This window comes from Bacillus rossius, chromosome 6, assembly GCF_032445375.1.
Source record: "Bacillus rossius redtenbacheri isolate Brsri chromosome 6, Brsri_v3, whole genome shotgun sequence".
Taxonomy (NCBI): domain Eukaryota; kingdom Metazoa; phylum Arthropoda; class Insecta; order Phasmatodea; family Bacillidae; genus Bacillus; species Bacillus rossius.
The window spans coordinates 12,978,127-12,997,064 of record NC_086334.1 but is presented as its reverse complement, the minus strand read 5'-3'; the positions used below and the strand labels follow the sequence as shown (position 1 = coordinate 12,997,064).

Here is an 18,938-nt window from a genome sequence, read left to right as displayed (position 1 = left end):
ATGTAAGTAATTTATCTTTGATTCCTATATATAACTTACTATACGACGTTTTGTCTCATTTTGGATTCATGTTCAAAGTAAGTGAATTCAGTGTCTGTACATTTACGAAGATAGGCTTAAATTTCCTAAGATACCTGGGTAATTTATAATAAGCGTTATTCGTATATTGAAGGGGAAAATTTTAAACAGTGTGGTGGTCGGTGCCCGTAAGCAAACATCATGTGTTGCCTTGCAAGTGACAGTTGAGAAATGGATACTACTTGTGCTACTTCGAGAACTGCCAGGTTTTATGGACAAGTTACGTGTCACAGACTTTACCCCAAAAATAATGGAAAATATAGGCTCTATTGGATGTTAAAAATAACAGGACCTTGAGTTTTTTTTTAAGTAGTATTGGCTGGAACGATTGAGTAACAGTGTTGAACAGAAATTCCTACGCTTGCAGGTGGCAATTAGGCTATTTCTGAGTGCATTTAGGATTAAGTGACTTTGCGAAAATTGGGCGCGTGAGATACAGAACCAGTGGAGCAATGAGTTCGGCGCTCGTTTGAGCTTATAAAGTGGTACCGACTCATCTCTGAAGCGTGTGAACAGAACATGCACCATTTTTGTGTTGTTTTATGTCGCAAAATATCCGATGATTATTTGAGGATTAAAATTGAGTTGAATAATGTGAATAATTGGCTGAATAATGTGTGCTTTGGATTTGTAGATAAAACCTGTTGCGTGTGGAGTAAACAGATTAAATATGGGGTACAAACACCCATGAACGCAGTTGGAAGGCCTTGTGAACGCTCGCCATCTTGCAATTTCAAATAGTTTTGATACTGCTTGCAGTAAAGCTTCCATGCTTGTTTGACCTTTCGTAGGACTTAGCTTCGGCTACTTGTTGAGATCAACACTTGTGAACTGTATGCTTGTCATGACAGTTGTAGTCGCCTGCGGCGCTTACAGACTGGAGCCTGTTAGTAAGTACATGGTTGCAACATGGTATAGAAGGTCTGGGAGATATGATTTATGTCTTAACGTGCCAAAAATTGGGATAAATATTTAAAAATTAGAATTACTGCAAAAAGATGGGGGGGAAAACAATATGGCGGGGCTTAATTTCTCTTAAGACTCGATATTACACACCATGTTAATTTTTTAATTTTTTTTTTTCACTAATTTTATTTAAGGGCTATTCCTGATTCCGTTCAATTTTGCCACAATTTTTTTTCAACAGATATTCACTTATTGTAATATCTGTTGAAAATACTTTTGGCAGAACAACGAAAGCAAGGGAGGTATCGAGTTATGATTTTAGAAAATAGCCCTTAAATAAAAGTAGCGACATGGGGTGAGACCGAGCCTTTAGCCGGGGATCGGAAGGATCGCACCCCCAGACGCGCCACTGGATATGTGTGGCTGTTGCCTCGCGCGGGTCCCTCTTCATTAGCCGCCGGCGGCATCCAGCCAGGAAATCAACTCCTTATCTTAACTCTATTTCCTGCCATAAAGCACTCGCCCTGCCAACCCCCCCGCTTCCCCCCCCCCTTCTTTTCTTACCCCGGGCGCACCCTCGCGCATTGTTGCCATATTATCATCATCGGCTGCCTCCCCCCCCCCCCGCCCTGGATGTTCCTTCCCTCCTTTTCTCCTTCGCCGAACTCGCCACCTGGTTACCGTTATATTAAAACCGCTCCCCTTCCCCACCCTTCACTTCTTACAGTTCCTCGGGGCTCGCGAGAATTTCCCCCTTCCCCTCTCCATTTATCCCCCGTCGATATGGCAACCCCTCCCGAGGCCCCTTATTTTATCAAACATTCCTCCGCATCCGGGAGGGGAGAGGGTGGGTGTGCTGGCTTCCCTCCTGCCACTCAAATTCGCCGTGGATCGCGGCGCCGCGGTGCAGGCAGCCCCGCGCCGTCGTCTCGGAGCGTGGAGGATCACGGTGATGGAGATGCTGGGTGCTCTCCTCTCCTCTCCTCCTTCCCCCGGGCCCGCCCTCGTCCTCTTAACACGCGCGGGGCCCGCCGCGCGCGCGCGTCGCTTCAATCAACTCGGCGCGGCTCGACGAACATCCCCCCGTCATACCCGGAGTCGAGTCCCGAACACCGCGCGCGCGTTCTTCCGCGACGGCGACAGTTCCGAAATTAGCGTCTGCCCTCGCCTCGTTGACTGCGATGTGCGCGGGTGATGAAGCTGTGGCGGGAACTGTCTGCAGTTTCACCCGAACTTGATTGCGATACTACTTTACGTGTAATACTCATAATCATAAATCAAATTTATTAAATAAATAGCTCGAGAGCATGAACTCCTGAACTAAAATAATAATAATAAAGTTCCAAACATTTGAAACACAAAATTTTTTTTTTGTACGATTTAAAGACAAGACGCCTTGGATTGGCTTTGGATTTATTTTGATTTTGTTTTTGTTTATTACTATGCGAGTAGATCCGACGCCGTTTATCCATATCTTACGAACCAGCAGAATCCACCAATATATGTTTGCTTATTTCAAGGGCATTCTGTTTTTATTCCAGGTCCTTTCACTGTGTGTCAGCCGTGATGTTAGGTTAGTTTTATAACAAGTGTGTGTGTATGTGTTTTGTGTGTGTCGGTTTACGGACGATAGTTTAACGTGACAACGTCGTAACAAAACATTTATGAAATGATTGCATACTTTTATGAATAAAATTGAATCATTTTTATTGAATTATCACTATTTTGTTGGATACAAAGGAGTGAAATTAAATATACAATTTAATTGACAAATTTACTTTTATTTGCACTCATTAATTCAAATATGTTTATTACTTTAACGAAGAGATTATTTTAACTATAACTTTTATACATGTTTGCTATTTAACTTCTTCCAATCTGTGTTAATCTGTTAAGGATAGGACGATGATAGTAGGAAACGAATGGGAGTGTTTCAAGTTTAATGTGCCTCGAAAAAGTCAAATCGATGGTTGTTCCAATCGAGTGGAAGAGAGAGATAGATGCGGCGCAAGCGTACAATGAGCGTAACGGGACAATGAGCGTAACGGAACACTTTTTCATGCGTGCAGCCGTCGTTCATCTATTTATATATAAAATTGAAGGTAAACTTAACTAACTTATCATTTCTTACTAATGTTACAAATGTCCTCGATGTTCACCCTTCGGTTAAACGGTGCGCAGATGCAGGTGCAGGGCAGATGGGCCGCGGCTCCAAGGACGCTGTGCTCGTGTGTTGCAGGATGGACGAGACGGTCCGCTCCATGCTGCAGTACAAGACGCGCGCAGAGCTGCTGAAGCAGGAGAAGACATCTCTCACCGTGGCATACGAGGTAACGCAATCTCTCGCGTGGCTGTCATTTCCCCCTTCGTGCCCTGGAACTCCTCAGTTACCAGAGGCGTTGAAATTTCACGGTTTATTTTGGTCGCAGGATAGAGTACAGGCCATCATACGCATAAGGGCCTCATTAGAGACCTGAAAAATTCGCGGATTCATTTCGTGTTATGCTAAAATTCAAATAATTATACCTTAGTGCTGCGTCTGTCATTGGTTCACTGTTAATCTGGAGGAATGGGGGCCAATTAGAGACTCTCACTCATAGAAGTGTCGAATCACAGACCGCCCAGTCGAGACGACTCACAAGTCAGCAGCCAATGTACAGGTGGCATTTGCCCGAGTGTGTAGAGGATATTGGAGTCCATCCTGAAGGTCATTAAACCCGCGAATTTTTCCGGTCTCCAGGCCTCAGTTATTTTATATACGCCCCTTCTGCGACCGTGAGCCAACGATGCCCAGCTAGGAAGAGAAGTAAGCGAATCAGATAGCGCGGAACAAAAAAAGGTTCTCACTTAGAAATTAACCTTTTTAAAAGCAAACTTTGGTAGAGAAAACTCTAGGCTGTGACCTTTAGCTTGATCCTAAACGAATTTACAAAATTTTCTAGGTTCCTAACCATAAACTTCCAACATCTAGTCGCCGTAACCCGTGTGGTCTCTCCGCACCCGCCAAGTGCAGCTGGATCTTGGTCTGTGTTCTGCTGCCTTCTCGCCGGGATCCGCCATCTTGGATTTTTAAAATACACAGGTCAAAATAATTATGAGATCAGACAAAAATCATTAGAGGACTAACACCATTGACTTTACAGAGACTAGTTACATGCTGCAATTTGTTTTTGTAAATGGAACAAAACTATTTGTAAATTTTTACATTTACATTAAAACAACCGAGTCACTCCAAAATAGCGCTCGCATCAATACTGGGTTCGGATTCTTACCGGAGAATTTATGCCTTGTGTTGTCCCAGTACCTCCCAAACAGTTAAAGTTATTTGTAAGCCGTTCCATAATAGCTTCCCATATTAACTGCGCACATAATAAGCATTATCAATAAAGTCAAATTTATCCTTTTTAAGTAAATATTTATTTGATTCACTTAACCCCCAATCTCCGCCTTCGCCACAAAATAAAAGTTTCTGAAAACATATATAATGAAGAAAGGACATTCTTCTGGACAAACATTTAACAGTTGGCCAGCCTTCGTAGTACTATGAAATAATGAATGTTGGAAAAATGTTTGTGTATTTGTCTCTTGTGGTTGGAGCCGCATGACATATTTGAAATCAACTGCAGCATCCTAATCAGGGACACAATCATTAAATTAGGAATTTTACGAAGAATAAAATAAGACGTGCAAGATGTAGTAACGATTTTATATAAAATCTGTTATACTTTTTTTATCATATTATATGGTAAACATTTATAGAATTCAATTTTATCTCTTGTAAAATTAATAATTAATGTGATTCTTCCGAACTGATTCTGAGATCAACATTCAAAATAACATTAACATAACTTTAATCAAGAACGAGAAACGTGTCGCATTTTGTCGAAGTATCATTTCTACAGCTGCAGGAAACTCTGACAGGAAATATGCTAACGTTTTATAAAATCTAAAATACCACTTTTAAAAGACAAAGCCTTGGTCGCGTCAGAACAATTTCTACTATTTGGTATCGTGGTGTTAGAACCGAGCTGAAGTTATAACTTCACACCAACCTTCTTGTGTCGGCCTAATACCGTTTGGTATTAGAGGCAGCCCCCCGGATGTAAGAGGCCGCAGATTCTACGAGGGAGCGCGCGGTGGTTAGCAGTGGGGGGAGGGGGGGGGGAGAAGAATGGAACACGAAACAGGAACCGGATGTCTGACGGTAGTTCAACCGCAGGAGAAGTGCAGGAATCTGGCTCTTACCCCCTCCCCCTCCCCCCTTGCCCGCCAGCCAATCACAAGCTCGGGACTCCCCAGCAGGTATTAGGCACCTTGTTGAATGAGTAAACAGCCCGCGGGTCCCTCAGGTACTTTACGGGGTGTGTGTACATATTTGAACGCGCCGCCGCCCCTTCGACGAGGGCATCGTCTCCAGGAGGCGGGAGCTTCTCGTGTCGGCGAGTGTAACATCTCCGCCGGCGCCGAGCTAGTGTAACCCGGCCCTAGCGCCCAGGGGAGGACTCGGGCTCTGCGAAGCGCGAGACGCCTTCATTTCCCGCGACAAGTCTCAACACGTTCGGCACGGCACGCCTCACTTTCCTCCCGTTCATTACTGGCTGACGTCACCCTCGCTCACGGGTTTACATTTACTCACAGATAGTCAAACAAATTAACAGATACGTTTACGCATGAGAAAGTTCATATTGCTGTCTACAACTATTCGGCATTGACTTAGAGACCTGAAAATTTCGCGATTTCAAATCCCTAAAGGATAGACTCCATGATCCTCTATGCACTCGTGCAAATTACGTCTGCTGATTGGTTACCGACTCGTAACACCTGTTGACTGGAATGATCGTGATTCGCTAATTCTTCTGTTAAAGATTTTTTCATTGGCCCAGAGTCCTTCAGATAAACTGTGGCCCAATCACTGAAGCAAAATAATGTCAAAAGTATTTGGACTCCATCCTATCGCGAAATGAATCCGCGAATTTTACAGGTCTCTAGGCATTGTTTATTCCATCAAAGAGTGCAAATAAAACACCACAAACATTGACAATAGTTCACGCCATAAGTTGCGTAAAGAGTATGATCGAGCTTTGAAATTCAGAGGATAAATACACTATAGCTGTTTTTTTTTCTTTGTGGAGGGTAAATTGTCATGATTAGGCCCATATCCGATCTTAAATATTCCGTTATTAAGCACTGTAACTTGAATTCATTTGATAATTTATGTTCTGTTTAATTGTTTTATATATACATACATGCATAATAACAATGGTATTATATATTGATGCTGTAAAACTCAGCTTTATAGGAAATCGTCGCTCATGGAAACCATTAAAGAAAATCTACTTTGGAAAAATATCACTGGCCGTTATGGAACTAAATAAATGCACACGCTGCCTGGTATATGTAAGGTTCGCATTGATCTGGAAAAAGTAGTTCCAGTATTTAAAAAAGCATTACGATCTGATTGGTGACCACCGTAACTAGATTTTGTACACATATCTAGCCTTCGAGATAATATAACTTTAATCGCTCTCTTTGAATGTACACACATATACATACATAATATAAAATTATTTATAGAAAATATTTATTTTAATAACTTTCTTCTTCTTTGGCCAGAACAAAATATAAATGTTTGGTCGAGATAAACAAGCAAACAGTTGATTCTCTCGGCGTGGTGCTGGAACCCCAACCAACAACCAGCTCGCATGCAACCCGGCGGCAGGCTTGCCAACGCCTTTATTCACACTTGGGAACTGTCGTGGGTGGGTTGGCCACACTGCAGGTGCCGGAAACGCCGAGCGCTCCAACTCTTCTCCTGTGGCCCGTACATCACCTGCATTCTTAATGCATGACTTGCTGTGTCCATCCAGGTTTTACCTTGCGTTCACCTTAACTAGCTGTAGTCCAGGGTTAAGATAGGGGAGTTATAGTCATGGCAACAATCGCTGCCATGCCTGGCCAATCACTGATTAAAGCACATGATTAGAGACCTGCAAAATTCGCGGTTTCGATGGCCTTCAGGATAGACTGCACATACCCCTGTACACTCGGGCAAATAACGCAAGTTCATTGGCTGCCGACTTGTAAGTCGTCTCAGCTGGCTTGTCTGTGATTCGATCCTTCTTTGGTTGAGGGTTTATAACTGGTTGAGATTCGTCCAGATGAACAGTAAGCCAATAGCAAAATTATCTAAGAGGTAGGGGAAGGTCGGGCAGTACCGGACACCTTAGGTTTTCTTTTAATAAAAATATAACTTACTGCAAAAAATGAAATGTACATATGTCTCTGGAATTGTACTTTAATTATTTATAATGCCTAATAAAGAAAATGGGCCAAAACATTTAGAAATATTAGTATTTTACATTTGAACAAACAGTGGTATTTGGAAGTTTCAGTAAACTGGAGGGTTATATCGGACAGTCATTTCCCCTTCAGATTTTTACAAAATACCGCCTGTAAATAACATTTAGGTTTTCTTACAAACATCACACTTATAAAATACAGCATCCCCTTCAAGGTCAGCACAGTTTTCATGTGCCCATCCTTTACATATGGTACATTGTATCCAATCCTCACTGAAATTTTCACCGCAAATGATACAGTCAGTAGTCTCTTCGTTTGTTGCACATGGAACTTTTGGTTGGGGTGTTCTATGCATTGATGTTTTTCTGAGATGTTTCCCTTTTAGTTTCTTAGTGGTTTGCGACTTTTGATTCACATTCAACTTGCATCTTTTTGCTTCAAGCTCATTTTTGTATGGGCTAGATGTTAGAACTTCACTTCTGTCTCCCCGTCGTTTTCGTGAGGCCAACTTGGCAACTGCACTGCTAGGAAGTGGAGAAATTTGTTCTACTACATTGAAGGCTGAAGTGTGCAGTACAGTGCTTTCAGAACCTTCCATTCTGGAGCATGATGGAGTTGACATTTGCTGTGTTGTTAGACCTACTGCTTGATCTGAAGTTGAAGGCTCTGGTGAACTCTGTCTTCGAACACACGGTGGAGATTCTTCTTGAACAGTGATTGGTAAGTCATTCAAACTAGTATGGAAATCCAAGTCTGTGAATATGCTACGGTTGAGTGGGTAAATTCCAGTGCACATGAATGCTGATTGAGCGAGTTCCATTCTGCAGACTTTTGCTAATGCATAGTTAACCAGTCCAGCTATGTCCTTGAGAGCAATTTTCAGCTTTGGATATTTTCGCATCCACAAAGAACATGCTTCATTGAAAGCATTCTTAAATGGCTTCATAACTACTCTGTCCAGTGGTTGCATTTTGTGAGTTGTATGAGGTGGTAAACTCAGGATATGGACGTGGTGGGAACGAGCAAACAGAATCACTTCTAAGTCCTTGTGACTTGAATGACCATCAACAATTAACAGTGTAGGGTTCTTTTCACTTGGCACAACTCGTTCAACAAATAATTTGAACCATTTTAGGAATCCATCTTTGGTTATCCAACCACTTTGTTGTCCGTCAAACACACTTCCAACAGGAGCATCTTTAGTGAGATCCTTATCGATGCGAACTCTGGGGAAAACAAAGAGTGGGGGAACAAACATGTCTCCAGAAGCATTGATGCATAAGAGAACAGTTACATTTCTTCCTCTTTCGCCTGATGTTAATTTCCCCACTTGTTTCTTTCCCTTTATTGTCATGACTTTCAGTTGATTTTGTGAACACAGGATACCCCAGTTTCATCTGCATTAAAGATCCGCGATGGACTAAATGAATATTTGTCCATTAATTCAGTCAGCTTTTCATAAAACCGATCAACTTGTTCTTTATTAAACCCTGCAGCTCGCTGCAAACTTGTGGATTCTGCAGACCTTAGGCTCAAATCGGGGTGCCTCTTCATGAACTCATAATAGAAGTCTTTCCCAGCCCTCTCTTTTTGCTTATTGAAGCGATGATCAATATTTAGGTGTTCTGCCAAGTCAAAAGATAATTTAAGAAATTCATCTCGAGTTAATGGCATGAGTTGTCTATCTAAAGCTTTAACATGGTTGTATAACTGCTCCTCGTGTGCATCACTGAATGTATTACTGAAAGTACCCATGTGTGGTTTCATAATTGCCTCATTTCCCGAACCAAGTTTAATGAGTCGATCACCTAGTGTACTCTTCGGAACAGAAAATTGTTCACTTGCTTCTCTAATGCTCATTTCTTTATTTATAACATGCTCTACTGCTAATTTCATATCTTCTTCTTTCCACCTTCCCCTTCTTTTCTCCATTTTCTGCAAATAGAAAGAATACTTGAATCAGAATAGACGGGAAATTACTCTACCATTGTGTCCGATACCACCCGCAACCGTCCGATATAACCCTCCAGCAGGTTGTCCGATATTACCCGACGGACATGCCATCGAAATTACGTCATAAAATATTTAGTATTTGTCGCACACAGATGTTACACTGTATGGTAATATATAAATGGTTAGTACACAAGTTACTATACTTAAACTTATAAATATCTTACTTGTTATGTTGTAACAACCCGGCAAAGTTATCTTCGTGCAGAAGATCTTGGCCTAAAATCAATAAAACGTAGCACTACTCAACAAGCAGACAACGCACGAACTCATAATGGCGACACTGCGTGTCCTTCACAGAGACCTACGAGACAAACGACCGACTGGTGCTGCCCCTAGCGCGCACCTCTGGAAACTGGTACTGTCCGGTATCACCCGCTGTCCGGTATTACCCGACCTTCCCCTATATGTGTTTGAATTCTAGCCTATCACCGAATGAATCCGAGAATGTTGCAGGTCTCTACACATTATGTATGCTACCCTTCCTGCAAGGTTGAAACCAGAGATTAGGGAAGCATCCAGATGGAGCATAAAGTCCGTTTCTGGGAGGTGGGGGGGGAAGGGGGGTGAATCTTAAAGGGGATGGGTAAATCACTGTACTACACGTGCCAATTTTGTTTACAAATGTATCAGCTTTACTTATATTTGAGATTAAAAGCTGAATATTTATGCGAATTTAGTGGAACTTTTAAGAACCAAGAAACCTTCAGGTTGTTTAAAGATGAATTACTTCAGAATGTGTGTTTTTTTAGAACAAAAATAGTGTGTGAGTCTACATAGAACAAAAAAGACTTTTGTCGTCCAGCAATCATTTCAAGTGAAATCAATATTATGAAGATTGATTTTTTTCCCACCTTTTATACATATAAATGTATTAACCGGTAATATTTTTATTTATTTTCTTCCGAACAGTTTAACTATTGTCGTTGATCAAAACAGGCTAGAATAGCTTGCACAAATCCAAACGAACGTCCGCCGTATTGGTACGTGAAACTCCGAAATGAACAAAAATGCGGTAAAAAAAAAACTGTTTCACGCCCGACGACTAATGCTCCATCTGGATACTTTCCTAATCTCTGTTTGAAACCCCGCACGATAAGGCATGAAGGCTTTCGGCCTGAGACGCACTTGGGGTCTTCCCAAACAAGTACACTTGTAATAAGTAAGGTTAGGGAAAACAAATAACACTCGAAAAGGGGGGGGGGGGGGTGGAAGGGGGAGAAAGCTAGGGAATGCCCGCAGAAATAAAGGGAGCGACCGGGAGACGCAAGGGTGCGTCCACTGGAGGCGCGCGTATGAAACATTCATACGCTCGTTACAACTTCGCCCATAAAGGCAACGTGTCGCAGACATGGCTGACGGGCCGACTGCCCGGAGGGATGAGGGTTGAAGGGATGAAACCAGGGCCGCCGCACTCAGTCTCGTACACGACGTCGCGAATCACATAGGAAACTTTTTTTTTTCTGTGCTTTTACAATAGAGTCCGCTGTGAACCAGTTGCCATGAAACAGTTTGCAATACCACAATACAAGGCTGTGAATTATATTTGCATAGACGAAATACGTTTTCCGTGATAATACTGAGTATTTGTTACGAAAATTGACGCATAATTTTATATTTTAATTGATGTTTCATTCAATCATATATTTTTTAAAACCATATTTAAAAAATTTGACTTTATTTTGTTGTGCCATGATTATATTGTAATTAATAATGAAAAGCTATTCAGGGAACGGTAACCATTGTAAGTACTGGGACAACACAAAGTATTAATTCCAGCGTAAGAATCCGATCCCAGTATTACTGCGAACATTTTTTTTATAACGATACAGTTGATTTAATGAAAATGTACAAATTTACAGATGTCTGTTATTTTACATGATGTCAGTTCCGTTTACGGGGAAAAAAACACAGTGCACCTCTGGCTAGAGGTGCGACGAGAAAGGAGTCACACGAATACTATTAGACGTGCGTCGTTGCTACTCCAACGGCGAAAGGCGCAGAGAGGAATTTTTGGACGGCGAGTGATCCAACCGCCGACATCACGAACTGAGGTAACAGAACAGAGCATTTGCAATCTTTTCCATCAAAAAATCTGTGCTGGTAGTAGCTGTCGTGTCAAAAACTGTTAGAACTTAATGTACTTAATTGTGAACAAGTAGCTAACACCTAAAACGCCCCTTGCTAAAGTACAAAATATGAATTTGTGTTTAGGCACTTGGATCATTTTTGCTCATCGCCGACCAATCAACGTTACCAGTGTCACACATTGCGACAATAGTTAATTAATAATTGACATTGGATGAAATTTAAAATAATTGTTAATATAATATATTAATATATATTTGCCAAGCAAGGCTACAATCACGTTGTTTCAAATACATGGGTTCGCCTTCTTCGTTTCTTACTTTCAGACAAAAAAAAAATTATTTATTTTCTATCCACGGGGATTTGAGTACCGACTGAATTTTTTTTGAGCGTTCTGTGAACGTTTGTGTCACAATTCAAATGCAAGTGAAACACGCAACGATACTTTCATAAATTTTAAACAAAAAACGTTTTACTATACGCTTTTATCCGCTATTTTAATTTGGTTGTATTTGAATTTTTTATTTTTATTTTACGTGGGAGCTGATTACGACAATCTCGGGAACAGTGGGGTAGCCAATGACATCCCACTGCAGGACAGCCGGACAGCTGTTGGGGCGTATTGTAGGGGTCACTCGACGCTCGCCAAGACGGGAGCACTAATTAGTTTACCAATTACGGCCCAGGATTGGAGCGTTGCGCCAGGTGCCGGTGTTGTGGACTAGGGTGAGGGGGTGTGGTGGTGCTGACCACACGGCTTGTAAAAGGGGGCCTCCCCCCCCCCCCCCCCACGTGGCCGGAAACAGTAGCCGAGCCTCCCCCCCCCTCCATCTCTCCCCTCTCACTGCTAGCACACCCGGCTCACTTCCCCTCCCCCTAAGCGGTAATAATCGATGGCAGTCCCTCTCCCTGTAATGGGGAATCCCTGCTTTACGTACAGTACAAATCCCCCACCCACCCTTCCCCCCCCCCTACACCGCACAGCTGCCACGCGCGGCCGGTGTTGCCATGTCGCCCGCCGAAGAAGTTGGCACTGTTGCAGGGTAAGAGACATTCCTTTCGCCGTGTGATTTGATATTGTCTTTGCGTGCTCGCTTCCAGAAGAATTGTCGGCATTTGGCATGCGATCAGGCGAATATTTGGCTCTGCTTTAATGAAATAATCTCGCAAACTCTTATTAATATAGGTTTAGTGCAAAAAATTGTTACCAGAAAATAATTTATGTTTTGGTTACAGGACTTATCAGCTACAAAATTTACACCCCTGCGTTAATGCGAGTTATTTTGCTAAAATTTTTGAGGTGAATCTTTTTTACAGGCCCAAAAGAATGCATGCAATGCAGGTATGCAGATCAATTAGTGCGGCATTTACACCCATATTTGAAGGTGCACCATGAATAAATATATATTATATTAAAACTTGTGCCTGCGGTGGTTTACAATTCTGGTTAACAGCTATACAATTTTTTCTATGTTAATCATTTCCTCAATCTATGGTTGCATGCCTATTCGATCAGATTTTGTAGCCTTTTTCATTCGTGAAATAATTTAGGATTCCTATACAATTTTTTTATATTTTTTAGATGTTTTTTTTTTTTTATTAATTTCTCACTGATGAGTGCTTTTCTTTGTTTTAGATGTTCGTTATTAATGCCAAAATAATTATCGCAACGTGCATGTGAGAATGTTTTCCCCGACTGGAACCCAACACTTCTGTGACGCCGGCGGGCAGGGCACGTCGCTAGAGCTCGCGTGCCTCAGGTCGTCAGAGCGTGGCTTCGCGTGCGGGCGTGGTTGTTGCCCCTGCAGCCCGGCGGGCGGCAACACCGCTCGACACGTCTGTAAGTGTGGTTGCCGGCAAACAAGGGGGGAAGACCTTCCCTCGGCTTCCTGGCGTACTTGCTGCTCTTGCCGGTTGTCAGGGGGGAGGGGGGGACTTTTTTTTTTTTTTAAATTTGCCTGGCAAGATGGCTTTCGAAGAAGAGGGGAGAAAGTTAATGTGCACTGGAGGGGTTCCAGGGTCCAAATGAATTGTCTGTGAGGGCGACACAGATACACTCGCCGGCGCGGCGTTCATGTGTCAAGGAGGGGGGATTGTAATTTATTTTATATTTTAGGGGTTTTTCCCCCGTGTATTTATCCCGGAAGCTCGCTTGCTAATGTTGGGTCACAAATATATCTAATAAATTCTATTTTAGAGCTGTAAAATTTAACACCAGTGATAATAGTTTTGAAACACTTGTATGACTATTTACCGCTGTTATATAATATGTAGTAAAAATATCTGTTGAGAAAATTTGAGACTTAAACATAAAATGTAAGTCATAAATTTACGTTAAAAATAAAAAATCCTTTGGATTACAGGAACTACAAGAAAAAGAAATGACTTAACATGACGTAATGGACCTAGCCTTAGAGGTTAACGAATGGAATGTAAATCCACATCCGATCTATCACGAGCCAGACACATACCACATGAACAGACAGAGAGGCAAATCGCAGCTCTCAGCGCCAGTTTTTTACAACCACGCAGCTCATAATGCCCTGTTCGGTCAGCTGTCAGGTAGCTCAGTCCGGCGGCAGCCGTAAAGCAACTCCAGTGTTACTTGAAAAAAAAAAAGTAAACGTGGGCTTCAACCTATTTTCGGGTGAATATGTAACTGAACGATACTTTTAAACTCACGTTAATTCACGAAGTTTGTTATTCTCTTGAAACATTGGAAGCATATTTTTAACTTAACATCACGATGGAAAACGTGAACGTCTGTATAATAACTGAAAATAAAATATATATTTGTATTAAAAGACACAGCAACGCATTTAAGTAAAAACAAATTGAAATATCATCTTGTGTATAATACCCGCACACATCTTATTTATTGGTACATTAATGCTTGATTTCACTTTAACTTTTCCGTTGGATCCACGTCTAATAATATTAGTCCTTCAATGCTACCTTGAACAGCTTGTTTTGTTGTTTTTTTTCTTTTTTTAAAAAATTCAACATAAATGTTTAAAACGTCGGTCACGTATAACTACAAAACAATAATCACTCCTACCAATAATTAAACTTATGTGATAATTATTATCAGCGCCTCTGATACATTTACGTGACTGACAAATCTTAATATATATAAATCCAGTGTCCTGATGTTTGTGTCCGGTGAAGTCTTCACCAAGTCAACCGATTTCGATGAAAATTGGCATTTATGTGTAATTTTTTCCAACTTGAGAGATAAGATAGTTTTTATTTCGATTAATGGTCTTAATAATTTATAATTAATAATAAACTGATTATCAATGTTTATTGGTGTTATTAATCGTAAGTTTCATAAGTCTCAAACAGATGGCGCCTTAAATCATGTTTTTACAGACAACTGTTGTACTGTCTGACATAAATATCTCATAGATGGCTCTACGTTTCAATTCAAATTTTATTTTTCTCCATGTGCACATTTTCGTTGATCAATGTACTACGTAACCTCGCTTTTTTTGTATTATTTTTGATTTTATTCTCACGTGTTTACAATTATTGATATCTATCTTCGGCTGTCAATCTACAGATATAATAATAAAACAAATAATATTTATTAGCTAGAGAATCAGAGTTCATCAAATTTGATTGCATGTTAAAAAATTTGTAAGTATTAATTAGTTCTACCTTTCCTGCAAATTTTATAATCTAAGTTTATAAAAATTACAAAAATATCTTTGTATTAAGTGTTTGCTTTTTATTTTCTCATTTTGACTGAATTTTTACTAACTTAATTATTATTTTCAGTACAATGCCACCAAAACAATCGAATCTCACTCAGCCACAGCAACACGTGGCCGGGTCTGCTAGTATAATATAAATTTAGACGTCACTTACTTAACAATATTGTTAAATTTAACGCATTTCAGTTTCAGGGAGCATAATTTGAGCTGTCATTGCGAAGAATTAAAATTGTTTAAAAATATGTTATATATTCTCGTATATAGCTATATGTATATAGCTATATGTATATCTATATGATATACACGAAGGTTCTTTTATCACTTTTAACGTTATTAAATATCATTCAATAAGTTCATTATTATACAAAACGTGTTTTTTTTTTTTCGGAGAAGTTAAAACTCGCAGTCCTATTCATTACTTCAAATTTCAAATCCGCCGTCACGATGGTGGTGTTGTAAACTCGGACAGCATATCATTAGGCTGCCTGTTGTTGGAGCACAATCGGTGCTGATGAAGGGCGACTCATGTTAGTTCATTTGGGAGGGTATGAATGAGGGAGGATTCTATATACTGTAAATAATCGTTTTTTGACCTGTCAGTCCAGATAATATGTATATATATATTTTGCATTTGATTTAATTCTTTTAAAACTTTTATTTTATTTTAGGGCTGTATTTTCTTCGCACGTGTTAAAAAAATTACAATGACTTGTTTGTCTCTGTGTTGGCAGCATAAACGTGAATTTACAACGCCGATGTATTACTGGCATAAAACAAGGCATTGCCGTTAAATCAGAGTAGTATATGAATGGGGCTACTGGGACTGGCTTCTGGCTGTGGATGGTGCGGATTGTGATTGTCGGTCCGCCATATTGGATTGTAACGTCACGGCGGCCATCTTCGAGGAGTGTAACGGGACAAGTTTGACCTTGACCTTTGACCCTCAAAATTCGCCAAAATTGGGCAAAATTTGCCCAAAATTCCTCAAAATTCGTCAAAATTTACATTTCTGTGAAAACAATTCCGCCAAAAATTCTCAAAAAATTCCACAATCCAAAAATTAGAATTTCGAAAAATCCTCAAAAGTCGGTTTGCCCTAGAAAAAACCCAAATTCCTAAAAGCGGCTTAAAACTCCTAAGAGCTAGCCGCTCTAAGCCGCCGAGGTCATGACCTTGAAAACTAGGATGCCATGACAGCCATTTTGAAATATGACACCATAGTTGCAATTTTCGGTACGACCGCCATCTTTAACTTTTTTATTTATTATCCGATTTTAATGAAATTTTTTTTAAAAATTATAAAAAAATTCAAATAATAAAATTTTAATAAAATACTTATAAAAATATACTTTTACGGCACGGAGTTCGGAGTCCTCGGTTCGAACCCGACTAGTGCAAAAAAAATTAAAAATGGCAACAGGCTCCTTCCTCAATGGTGGTTGCAGGCAGACTGACTCCCACCACTTTTTTCAAAGCATATATATCGTCACCTAGTATGACGTCATGTCCGCCATCTTGTCTTCATTGCTGGAGACCACCATCATGTTTTCGTCGGCGAGAGTGCGCTGACACCATGTTAGTTTAGTTCTTATCCGCTAGAGTGCAGTAATCATTTATTACTGTGACACCCGCCATCTTGAAATTTGGCCGCCATCTTGAAAATCCGTAATTATTTAGCTAGAAATTCGGGAAAAGTTCCAAAATTCATTAAATAAATCACTCATTAATTTACATATTGATTCGATGGATTCCTGTCCTTGGTTCGACCCTCGATCGTTACAATAATGTTTAATTTTATGAGAAAAAAAATAATAACTTCAATAAACCATGTTCAACATATTTAAAGAGACTTTAAATCCTCTACTACCATCATCCTATCAGACATCAAGACCACCATATTGGAAATTCGTAATTTTAATGCTAGAGATTCGGGAAAAAGTTCAAAATTCATTAAATAAATTTGTAATCTATATACTGATTGATTAGATCGAATAAGGTCCTTGGTTCGATCCCTGACCGATACAAAACAACTTTAATTTTAAAAAATACCACAAAAGCGACAGGTTTGAGAAAATAAAAACACCGCAAGTTCTTTTAAAAAATTTTATTACATAAATTCAATACACTACTACAAGTACAAAAAAAAAACACTGACAAATTACTAAAGCCTTTTTGGATTCCTCGGTTCAAACAGTCTTCTTATTGTACGGACTAAGCCTTTTACATGACTTTAAATGTCTATCCGATCCGTTCATCACCACAACCAGAGACGGACGGAAGTTCATATCACTTATATAGTTTCATTAGACGGTACAACACATGAGTCAAATCAATAACCATGTTCATTATACGTCTCGGAGCATTTTTTATAATGACGATGTAAGCTATCGAGACGTGAAATTAGTTTATTGCACTTATTGCACTGAAATTGTATTCTTTGAAAATTATTAGAACAACCGCTTCTTTCATGTCTGCGAGCATTTGAGGTGATAGTAAATGATGCACCACAGTATTTGCACTGATGCGAAGTACGCTCTTCATTAATTGAAGTATTCAATGCTGACGAAACTTCAGATGATGGTGGATCAGCACATATCGAAGTCTCCTCCAGTGTTGTCAGAGGCGTTGTCAACGGGATCTGCTCCAAAATCGTCGGCGCTGACGTCATGGTTCCCGTAGTCGATGGTGCATCCTCCATCGAGTTCGACGTTAAAGTCGGTAAAGATGCCATCGAAGTCTCAAGAACAGGCAATTACACGACTTATTCACCAGAAGAAACAAACTAGGTGATCCGTACACCGTCGACGGAAGTAACAAACTGAGCGTCCTGCTGTCTAGGACCCGCTTATATACATGCACCGGCTGGAATAATACGCTAGTCAAATCAAGAACAATTTATTATAATACTAGAGTCAAAACAACATTAAAAAAATAGAAGCACCATCAACAAAAAAAAGGAAGCACATTTGGAAGCACCATCATCAAAAAGGCAGCACATTTGGAAGCACCAACAACGAAAAGGCTGCACCATCATCAAAAAGGAAGCACATTTGGTAGCACCGACAACGAAAAGGCAGCACATTTGGAAGTACCGTCAACGAAAAGACAGCCCATTTGGAAGCACCGACAACGATAAGACAGCACATTTGGAAACACCGACAACGAAAAGGCAGCACCATCATCGAAAAGGCAGCACATTTGTCATTAGCACCAATATTCATTGGCTCCAATATTCATTGGCTCCATTATTCATTGGTTCCATCAGTCTATTGATTCCATCAGTCTAGTGACTCCATCAGTCATTGGCTCCTACAGTCATAGGCTCCAACTGTCTTTTGTATCATCAAATCCAAATATATTCGGCTAGAATTCTACGTGTCTAAAAGACTATGAGGCCACAAGGCTACGAGTCTTAAAAAATCTAGCTGGTTAAGAGTTATTCATGACCGCGAGACTGCATGACTAAACAAGCGCATGGCTACGAAACTACAGTTCTATGAAGCTACATGGATACAAGTCTACTCGGCTCCAACACGCAATGTACACACAGTACACACAGGAAACGGAACGTACACACAGTACACACAGGAAACGGAACGTACACACAGTACACACAGGAAACTGAACGTACACACAGTACACACACAGGAAACGGAACGTACACACAGTACACACAGGAAACTGAACGTACACACAGGAAACGGAACGTACACACAGTACACACAGGAAACAGAACGTACACACAGTACACACAGGAAACAGAACGTACACACAGTACACACAGGAAACGGAATGTACACACAGTACACACAGGAAACTGAACGTACACACAGTACACAC

At 40.5% G+C, this 18,938-nt stretch overlaps 1 protein-coding gene across 5 annotated transcripts in view; it reads left to right on the top strand.

Annotated features, from left to right (window-relative positions):
* Window positions 1-18,938, top strand: part of LOC134532655 (uncharacterized) — a 542,884-nt gene that overhangs the window by 479,447 nt on the left and 44,499 nt on the right. For all 5 annotated transcript variants that reach the window (XM_063369314.1, XM_063369313.1, XM_063369312.1 and 2 more), the window contains one exon: window positions 3,224-3,314. In XM_063369314.1, the coding sequence (XP_063225384.1) occupies window positions 3,224-3,314 (91 nt within the window). The remainder of the gene's footprint in view (window positions 1-3,223; window positions 3,315-18,938) is intronic.